At 43.2% G+C, this 11,272-nt stretch overlaps 1 protein-coding gene across 1 annotated transcript in view; it reads left to right on the top strand.

Annotated features, from left to right (window-relative positions):
* Nucleotides 1-1,139: 1,139 nt before the first annotated feature.
* The window catches only part of RIMS1 (regulating synaptic membrane exocytosis 1), a gene marked incomplete in the record, with an annotated part of 487,692 nt that continues 477,559 nt past the window's right edge, over nucleotides 1,140-11,272 (top strand). Inside the window, 1 exon segment of the mRNA XM_034766209.1 lies at nucleotides 1,140-1,630. Coding sequence (XP_034622100.1) covers nucleotides 1,467-1,630 — 164 coding nt within the window.

Genomic DNA, 11,272 nt, shown 5'->3' with positions numbered 1-11,272 from the left:
TATATACTGGGATTGCTGGGAGACAGCAGGCTGTGTGCTGGATGAGGAGGACACCGAGTTGGGTGCATCCTTATAGATTTGATTTGCTAATCAACATCTCCCTTATTGCTTTTACACTGATGTGACAGAACTGATCCCTGCAGTAATATCTCAGGGAGGAGGAGCAGTTGTCCTTCATTACCATTTAGAATTTGCATAGTTGTAGGGAGGCCCTTCATGTTAAGAAACAATTTGGTTTGTTCATGAAGAGTTTGAACTATCACATATTTCAAGCTTGGTTTTGGAAGGCCCAAGTAGGAGAAAATAGGAAGAATGTGTGGGGCTAGTCTGAAGTAAGGGGGAATAGGGAAAGTGTGGCGCATGCTCTGCTCTGGCTCAAGATGGGGCACCCAGTGAGAGCATAAAACCTACATCAAGTGCAGGGGAAGAAGGGTTAGAGTTCATGTAGTGCCAGTCTGCAATTTAGGAGCCCAAGGAAAATATCTACAAGTTCTGTTGAAAGCAGAGAAGCCAAGAAAAGACTGGCATAGTAAATACAGGACTGGGTCAAAGCAGGGACCCAGGTGGAGTACCTGCATCCTTAGCCTAAGTCATAGGAGTCTGGTCAGCATGTGTGTGTGTGGTCAGGGAAGACTGGGGAGTGTGTCCAACAAAGTGATGGAGAGTGCCTGGCACCAGCCCAAGGTTGGGGAGCTCCAGGACATGGTGCTGACCTGTAGTGGGGGAGCCAGGTGAAAGCCTGTCACACTGGTTTGCAGTGAGAAAGCTTAGGCAGAGCGGGATAAAGTGCAGGTGGTCCCTGCACAAGATAGGCCCGGGGCAGGGCACCAGCTGAGGAGACTGGCAAGGTGCATGGCCATTAATCGAGATAAAGAGAGCTGAGAAAGATCAGAGGGGAAAATATCATCCCAGTAGCAACTCTGGCAAACATGTGGCCGGAGGACAAGTCAGGGGATGCCTGGGGTGTGGGTGGCTCAGGTTCATGGACTCCACAGCTGGTGGTGCTCAGTGTGAGACAGCAGGAGAGCTTCCAGGAGCGGAGCGGCTTGGACTCCGCCTAACTGACACCCAACTCCCCCCTCCCTCCTCAAAGCTAGCAGCAGCAGCATCCGCCCTTCTCTTCCAGCTCTGTGCATCCAGCCTGCCTGTGCACACAGCCTACTAGCTGTAATCCCGAGCCCTCTCTCCCCCCCGCCCTCCCGGGAGGATGGGATGCAAGAGGCAGGAGGGCAGCCCCAAACCTTCCTAGAGCTGGGCAAACAAAGGGAGCAGCAGCAGCCGGGCTGGGGTGGATGCAAGCAACCATGAAAGGCTGGGTCTCCGCCTCCTCTGCTGCTGCTGCCGCCGGAGAGCTGCTGGCTGCTGCCGATGAGCAGAGGACTACACTGTGAAGGGAGGAGGCGGAGAGGCGTGATTGGCTTTGCCTTGCTAAGGTAGAAGGTGTAAGGGAAAAGGCAGAAATAAAAATGTCTTCTTCGGTGGGGCCCCGCGGCCCTCGCCCACCCACGGTGCCTCCCCCGATGCAGGAGCTGCCCGACCTGAGCCACCTGACAGAGGAGGAGAGGAACATCATTATGGCAGTGATGGACCGGCAGAAAGAAGAGGAAGAGAAGGAAGAGGCCATGCTCAAGTAAGCAGCCGCCCGTCATTCATTCATTCATTCATTCTGGGCGGGGGGATCGGTCCTGGCGGTGAAAGCGGACAAGGCAGCGGCGCGGCTGGGCTGCAGCGGCTCTGGGAACGGTGCGGGGCTCGGCTCGGCCACACTGACCGAGCCCCGAGGGGGTCCCTTCCCAGAGACTGGCCGCGGGTCATGCCCTGCAGAACCCCCACCCCTTTCCCTCACGGCCCTGAACTTCCTTCTCTCCCATCCATGGGAACCGCCTCCCTTCCCTGCGGGAGACGCCTACCTGAGGAGACCCACACCCAGGAGAGGCGAGGAGGGTCTCGCTCCCCCCCGCCCCCGCAGGGGAAGAAGAGCTCCCACCCCTCCGATGGGGCGTGTTAGAAGAGGGGAGATCTTGCCATTGGAAAACCCACCACATTTTGTGAAGGGATTCCTCTGGGGGCCTTAAAACCGCGCCCGTTACAGGAGGGGTAATGGGTGGGATTTCCCTAGGACAGAGCCTTCAAAAAACACCATGCTGCCCCCACCTGGCTCAGTGTAAACCCAACCCTGCCACTTGGGGATCAGGCAGCAACCTGTCTCTTCCTCTGCTACTTCCACTCCCTGCAGGGTTTCTCCAGCTGGGCTATCTTCCTTTTGCTATCTTTCTATCTGCCTGGTGGTTGCGGTACTGTGGGCAAGGATGGGAGGCATCTTGCTGTGGAGGGGCGTTTTGATGTGGGAAAGCACAGTGTGTTTATAATTAGCTACACTGCTCCTTACAGAGGGCAAGGTGTTAACTTGTGTTGGTGGGCTAGAGAGAGAATTGGCAGGTTTATTACCCTGTTGATTACATTGGGAAAGATGTAGGGGGCTCAGGGCATTGATGGATACCATATTTGGAAACTAGTCTCTCTCCTGTCTCTCTTGAACCTTTTATCTCTTTCCCCCTTTTCTCCATTAGCAGCAGGCTTCAAATGTAATGTTACTAAATTGCCTCCTAAGAGTGATGAGACTAAACAGACTGAGACTGTGGCCTGAGGAAGAGAATCAAATTTTCTCTTCCCGTAACCACCTTCCAGGCCTATTCACTTTTGGATGGAAATGGCAGAATAGGTAACTGACTACATGCAAAACTCTTAATGTGATCCAGAACCTTTCTATCCTGTAAGGTGTGTCCTTGTCTCACTGTATCCCATTCCCTTGTGTGTGTTTGGAGGGTAGGGCTGGTAGCTTGCACTTAAGGTGTGACATGCTGTGTGTGGTGTTTTCTTTTGGCTGCATCGGAAATAACCAGTTTTAAGGTGTGGGTTCCAGTTTTTATACTTTCCCCTGTAGCCAACAGTATAATCTATAATGGATGGAAATATTGAATCCCTGCAGTCTCTTAACTTCTGTGCCATGTATTGCAAGTGATTTGAAGCTAAGGGCAGTGTCTGATTGTGCTGTTGTCTCTGTCCTTTCAGATCAGTGCTGGGATTTGCATTTCTGTGGTGGCTGCTGCTGGTTACTGCAGAAATGTACACTGAGGCCCACTAGCTAGTAATGCTTATTGCCTGGGACCAAGACTAGGGATGGGGGTGTGGCACTGAGAACTGAGTTTGGGATGAAGAGTTCGGTTCACTGCTGCTGTGGTTGTAATACTTGGGGTGTGATCAAGACTTTTTTGGGGTTGGAAGAAGAGCAGGATTGTGAAACTGCACTCTACTAGCCAATGTGAGGATAAAGCATTCAGAGTCACTTTTGGTCTCTATACATAATAAGAGAATTGAAAGGATCTGCTGGCCAAATGCTATAGACTACATCTTTACTTCCCCCATTCTCTGACCTTTACCCCTCCACCCATTGCTACTTCCATATACATATTTAACCTTTATTCTATGTAAAATAGCATTATAAGTCCCATGTCCATTGTAAGAGCAAACTTTTGTCAGGAGTGGTGCTAATTTTCAGTACTATAATTGTTAATGCGGGGTAAGGGATTTCTTCTCTGCTTCTTTCATATTAGCATCGGTGAAGCCAGTAACATTATTTAGAATGTTTTCCATAAGGGTGCTGGGAATCTTCAAAGCTTTTGCTAAAAGACGTGGGGCACCGTTCAAAGTTAATTTTTTAGCACAGGTCAAAAATTGCCCTCTGTGGATTCTGCTTGAAAATTGGATCTTTCTACATTGCTTTAGACATGTATTCAAAGGGTTTGTGATGCCAAAAAGAATTTCTTGTAATTTGGTCCACGTAACAATTCTTATTCAAAGGCATCTGAATAATAGGAAAAGCTCCGCATCAGGCTGTGAAAAATGTGATTTTTATATAGCTGGAAATTCAGCCCATAGTCATGGAATGAAGGGGAAAGCTTATAAACTTTGCTATATAGTTCATGGGAATTAGGTCAGAGTCAGTAGTTTCCATCTAGTTATGATTTTTTATATTGCACAGAACCATTATATCTTCTAGAATCATTGTCCTTTTTTCTATATGGCCAGCACTACCCTTTTTTTTTTTTCTGGAGCAAGAATTATACATGCTCTTCCTTATAGACAGGATAACAATCTGCACAAATATCTCCTGCCCTAATTCTGCAGAGAGGGTGTATGTGTTATACATATATGATGGTGCTGTCCATGTAATAAATTCCCACAGCCATGTTATACATTGTGAGTCTTAGGCCTGGTCTATACTACCCGCCTGAATCGGCGGGTAGAAATCGACCTCTCGGGGATCGATTTATCGCGTCCCGTCGGGACGCGACAATCGATCCCCGAATCGGCGCTCTAACTCCACCAGCGGAGGTGGTAGTAAGCGCCGCCGACAAAAAGCGGCAGAAGTCGATTTTGCAGCCGTCCTCACAACGGGGTAAGTCGGCTGTAATACGTCGAATTCAGCTACGCTATTCACGTAGCTGAATTTGCGTATCTTAAATCGACTCCCCGCTGTAGTGTAGATGTACCCTTAGACCATGGTATCTGCCCTCTGCCTGTTAATTTGTCTCCAACTGGATTGGTTCTAACATTCCAAATGTCTGAGCCGCTTCAAACAGCTATCAGTTTTCTTTTAAAACAAACTGATAAGGAAATGTTTTCTTCCACAGCACCCACATCCCAAATGTGGAACTTCCTCTCAAAGTAATGCTGGTCTGAGATGACAAATGGACAATATTCATTCCTAGACCAGTGACAGGTTTACTGCCCAATATCTCAGGATGGAAGATGGATGCACAAGAGGGCAGAATTAAGGTTGCAGAGGCAAACGTAAATCTGGCATTTCCTAATTTCTAAGTGCTTGACTTTACAACCTAAATAATATTTTAAATATAGTTTTATTGTATGTAGTACACATGCAAGCTTTATGAGAAATGGGACTCAGAGCTGAACACATTGGAATTTTGTAAAGTCTGGAATGCAAAATTAGATCCAGATTCCACTGCTGGCTCCAATCTGTAATGGAGAGCTGAAATTTTGAAAGCTATATCTCTGTACACCCCCTTTACACATGCTTTTACACAGGATAAAAATAATTCCCACTGTAGTTATATTATTCAGAAAGTCTTACTAGATGATCACAATAATCCTTTCTGGCCTTAATCTATGAATCTATAAATTAATGGGTGTTATTGATGGCTGGCAGGAGGGATGTAGAAAAGGGGGAGGAGAAGTGTAGGATCCTTACATAAAACTCCCCATAGCAAAGGGGTGTTATAAATCCAGGTTTTGACAAAAATTCTGCAGAAGAGACTATCTTTTTAATATGCTTTCCTCCTAATGTTCCATTGGCTGGCAATCTGGAAGATGCCAGTGTTCCAAGAGTTTAAAAAATAAACTTTTTCATTCCAAATTTTATCATACCCTTTTATTTGTTAAGATGTACCGAAACTCTCTTTTTTGCTTCCTTTGACACTGGAATAAAATGGTCAAACATACTGTATTGCTACATCCATCAGGTGACTAGTTAGTTAAAATATTGCAGAGCATTTTTTAGCAATTCCATTTAATACTTAAGTAAAAGAAAGGTTGTTAAAAAATTTGAATAGGACTGTACCTTATATTGTGAAAACAATAGATTAAATTATCTACTAGTGGAAATGGGCACAGATCAATTGACTACCATGCAATTTTGCTTATTTGCACCATGAAAGAATTTGGCCCAATATTTGTTTTCACTTTGAACCACTTATATATGCAAATATCTGAACTGAGTAACCACATGATTATATTGTTCTAGACCTCATTCCTCCATACCTCACCCCTTCTGTCCTTTCTGCTATAGCTATTCACTGGCTCCCATCTAAAATTATACTGTAACGGCCAAATTCTGCACTTCTGTACACTGGCCAGATCTAGAGTAACTTCACAGAAGCAAAGGAACTGCTCTGGATTTTCATTAGTATAAATAATAGTAAAATTAGGCTCAACGTTCTTCAGGGCATTGCTCTTTTATACAGTAAAGTATATAGTATAATTTGGGGGACTGGGAAAATAGGGTGGAATTTTCAAAAGCATTCAGCTGGCATTTTACCATTGGGTTTAATGCACGGGTTCTCAAACTGGGGATTTGAGAACTGGGGGTCACAAGGTTCGTACCTGGGGGGGTTGCGAGCTGTCAGCCTCCACCTCAAACCCTGCTTTGCCACCAGCATTTATAATAGTGTTAAATATATAAAAAGTGATTTTAATTGATAAGGAGGAGTCGCACTCAGAGGCTTTCTATGTGAAAGGGGTCACCTGTACAAAAGTTTGAGAACCACTGGTTTAGTGGGAGCAGATTTTGGCCAACACTGAATGCTTTTGAAAATCCAACCTATAATATTTTTTGGAAAAATGACACTAAAACACTTGTATCTGCAGGATAACTTTAGTCTACAATGGCTGTACTGTGGAATACATTTCATAAGATCCCATCCAATTAGATACAAAGAACAAAAAGGCTTGATTCTGCTCTTTTTGAAGATACCCGTGCATAACCTCAAATTACTGGCAGAAGTTTGCACGTGATCAGGACTAGGGAATTTACACCAGATTCTTCAATGAGAGCCAAATGCAAGATCTGGGGGTGCATGGATAGCTTTTCAGATCTGTGAACTTAAGAATGGACATAATGGGTCAGACTAAAGGTCAATCTAGTCCAGTATCCTGTCTACCAACAGTGGCCAATGCCAGGGGCCCAAGAGGGAGTGAACCTAACAGGTAATAATCAAGTGATCTCTCTCCTGTCGTCCATCACCATCCTCTGACAAACAGAGGCTAGGGACTCTGTTCCTTACCCATCCTGGCTAATAGCCATTAATGGACTTAACCTCCATGAATTTATCCAGTTCTCTTTTAAACCCTGTTACAGTCCTAGCCTTCACAACCTCCTCAGACAATGAGTTCCACAAGATGACTGTGCGCTGTGTAAAGAAGAACTTCCTTTTATTTGTTTTAAACCTGCTGCCCATTAATTTCATTTGGTGGTCCCTTGTTCTTGAATTATGGGAACAAGTTAATAACTTTTCTTTATTTACTGTCTCCACACCACTCATGATTTTATATACCTCTATCATATCCCCCCTTAGTCTCCTGTTTTCCAAGCTGAAAAGTCCTAGCCTTTTTAATCTCTCCTCATATGGGACCCGTTCCAACCCCCTAATCATTTTAGTTGCCTTTCTCTAAACCTTTTCTAATGCCAGTATATCTTTTTTGAGACGAGGAGACCACATCTGTATGCAGTATTCAAGATGTGGGCGTACTTTGGATTTATATAAGGGCAATAAGATATTCTCCGTCTTATTCGCTATCCCTTTTTTAATGATTCCTAACATCCTGTTTGCTCTTTTGACTGCCGCTGCACACTGCGTGGATGTCTTCAGAGAACTATCCACGATGACTCCAAGATCTTTTTGCTGATTAGTTGTAGCTAAATTAGCCCCCACCATCTTGTATGTATAGTTGTATTTTTCCCAATGTGCATTACTTTACATTTATCCACATTAAATTTCATTTGCCATTTTGTTGCCCAATCACTTAGTTTTGTGAGATCTTTTTGAAGTTCTTCACAGTCTGCTTTGGTCTTAACTATCTTGAGCAGTTTAGTTTCATCTGCAAACTTTGCCACCTCACGTTTTACCCCTTCCTCCAGATAATTTATGAATAAGTTGAATAGGATTGGTCCTAGGACTGACCCTTGGGGAACATCACTAGTTACCCCTCTCCATTCTGAAAATTTACCATTTATTCCTACACTTTGTTCCCCGTCTTTTAACCAGTTCTCAATCCATAAAAGGATCTTATCCCATGAGAACTTAATTTACGTAAGAGCCTTTGGGGAGGGACCTTGTCAAAGGCTTTCTGGAAATCTAAGTACAGTATGTCCACTGGATCCCCCTTATCCACATGTTTGTTGACCCCTTCAGAGAACTCTAATAGATTAATAAGACATGATTTCCCTTTACAGAAACCATGTTGACTTTTGCCCAACAATTTATGTTCTTCTATGGGTCTGCCAATTTTATTCTTTACGATTGTTTCAACTAATTTGCCCGGTACTGATGTTAGATTTACCTGTCTGCAATTGCTGGGATCACCTCTAGAGCCCTTTTTAAATATTGGCATTACATTAGCTATCTTCCAGTCACTGGGTACAGAAGCTGATTTAAAGGACAGGTTACAAACCATAGTTGTTAGTTCCACAATTTCAAATTTGAGTTCTTTCAGAACTCTTGGGTGAATGCCATCTGGTCCCGGTGACTTGTCACTGTTAAGTTTATCAGTTAATTACCAAACCTCCTCTATTGACACCTCAATCTGTGACAATTCATCAGATTCATCACCTACAAAAGCCAGCTCAGGTTTGGGAATCTCCCTAACATCCTCAGCCATGAAGACTGAAGTGCTTCTGCCAATTGGAGCCGATGTTTAATCATTACATTATCCAGTGTGTATTTGGGGAATATTTTCCCCTAGAGCATGCCTAGTTGTGGAATGTAGGCATTGAATTGGGTTCTTAGCCATTTCTTCACCAGTCATAACAGATTATAGAGAATGGTTGCATTATCTGAAGTACATTCATGTTTGTACTGATACTTGTTGATCTGGGACTATGTTTTAATTCTCTGTATATATAATTTAAATATCACCCTCAAAATGTGATTGCATGCGAGATGCTGATGTCCACAGAGAGAGTTTTGAACAAGAAAGCCATGATCCAAATATATTTTCTAGCACTACAGAGCTGAGCAAACCTTGTTGTGATTTTCAGTCATGACCTACAAAGCCATTCGTACACTCACCACTTTGAAGACATGAAGGGGCAAGGACGTACAGAATAACTGTTTCCAGATAGCGCTCTATTGGATGCTGAACTTTGATATTAGCACACTGCCTGAATTATTCCCCATCATATCAGCTATATCTTGTCATTTGCAATCACAGGACCATATACTCTCACTCTTTTGAACAATTCAGTGTAATCAGTGTTAGCTCTGCTGCAGATTGAGAGGAGTGCATGACTGTCACCTCTGTTTTGAGCCCAGATGTGTCTGTTTCAGATGCCATCATAATAAATGCATAAATGGTTAAATTTTGGGGGCACTTATTCTCAGAACAGAAAGGAACCATGGATCTGTGGATCTCACCCTGGGAGTACACCCCTACATTGCATAGTTTGCTGCGTTAAGATCACTGCCCTCAGTTCCCTCTTGCTTCTTTATAATAACTTGTTTGCAGACCAAATTATTTAATATTCCACCAGCCTGGCATCCAATTTATTAAGTCCTTATAAATATACAATTTCCTTTTCCCTCAGGGCCAAACTCTTCCCCTGATTAATGGATTCCATACCCCTACTTCCTTGCATTGTTCACTACTTCATCCTGGTTGACTCCACAGCCTTCCTTCCTAGAGCTGTGCAATAGTTAAGGGCAGCTCCTCCAGCCCACAGTAGCCAGCTTCCAACCCTGCTTCAAAGAGTCTCTCTTCTCTCCAGTCTTGGCTCAAGGTCCCCACAGCCCTCATGGCATGGCATTCTCCTCTCTAAGCTGCCTACTCTCTTTCTTTGTCATTCTCCCTTGGCTCTCCAGAGGCTTCTGATTTCATCTCCATCTCAGAAGGGCTGATTTTAGCTACGTGGCCTGCTTGTCCTGTCACTTAGCTTGCATTCCCAGGTAGAGAAAATAATCAAAGTGTCACCAGTGGGGCTGGACCTATCCCCCCTTAAAGGGCCATTCACTGTGGGACAGGCACTTCTTGGTGCATGGGTGAACTGAGCACATCAATAGGCTAGTGTTAAAGCTGTTGACAGTCCCTCTACTATCTGAACTGTTTCAGATTTTGGAGATCTATTGTGTGGTTCTGAAGGCAGATTGGAGCCATTAGGGCAGTGATTCTTCAGAATTTAAGAATAATTTTCTCTGTATTCAGTGCTTCGGTGATGAACACCAATTTCTGGGTAGAATAAGTGCTTTTGTATGACAAGTCAATCATGCATTTTAAATGCCTTAAATCTAGAGTTATTTTTACAAACTTCATGATGTGCAATTTGTCATTACATTGCTCACAAAAGGAAACAAAATCCAACCATGCTAATAGCTTAAGGAGTTAAAATATGGGCTATAAACATTGGTAAGAAATACTCACATGAGAAATATTTTGCGGGATCAAGCATTTAATGATTAGAATATTTGAAATGTGATAAGGAGCGAGTTTGTTTATTTCAAATAATGTATGTGTGTATTTTGCAATTGAGGTTTACAGATTTTTGAATGTATTCTCTCACATTTCTAGCCATGCCATGGTAGGTACTGCTAGTTTTGGTGGTAGAAAGCAGTGGTCTCCAAACTTTTTTGACCGCGCACCCCTATCAGTAAAAATTTGTTGAGCTCGCACCCCTGGGGAGCGTGCACCCCACTTTGGAGACCACTGGAATAAGCAGTGGCTCTCAACCTTTCCAGGAGTCTGATTTGTCTTGCATACCCACAAGTTTCACCTTTCTTAAAAACTACTTGCTTACAAAATAAGACATAAAAATACAAAAGTGTCACAGCACACTCTTTCTGAAAAATTGCTTCCATTCTCATTCTTACCATATAGTTATAAAATAAATCAATCGAAATATAAATATTGTACTTACATTTCAGTGTATAGTATATAGAGCAGTATAAACAAGTCATTGTCTGTATGAAATTTTAGTTTGTACTGACGTTGCTAGTGCTTTTTATATAGCCTGTTGTAAAACTAGGCAAATATCTAGATGAGTTGATGTATCCCCTCGCAGACGTCTGCGTAACTTCAGGGGTACGTGTACATCTGATTGAGAACCACTGGTATTACGTATATCATATGTAAAGCATTTAGTCCTATAGGGGAAAAAATACAGAGCTGAAGTCTATGCTTCATTGCAAATATTTAGTCAGCTAGGAATGTAGAGGTTAACACTGATAGCTTTTTTTCTAACGAGCTTTCTGTGTGTTGCACACTAACATGTGCTAAGGACAATAGAGTAATTTATGATTTATATTCATTATTTTGTTTTCTAGGTTTTTAATTCACATTTTCATATGAAGGTATTTACAAAATAAAGCTATTTATAATTTTACATATTTGCAACATCTCTCATTGTAACATTTGACACAAGGAGGCCAAATTGTGCTCTGATGAAGTGAGGGTACACAGATGTAGGTGGGGGCACAATATGGCC

This window comes from Trachemys scripta, chromosome 3 (assembly GCF_013100865.1).
Source record: "Trachemys scripta elegans isolate TJP31775 chromosome 3, CAS_Tse_1.0, whole genome shotgun sequence".
In the NCBI taxonomy this organism is placed as follows: Eukaryota; Metazoa; Chordata; order Testudines; family Emydidae; genus Trachemys; species Trachemys scripta.
This window is presented reverse-complemented; position numbering and strand designations above follow the sequence as displayed.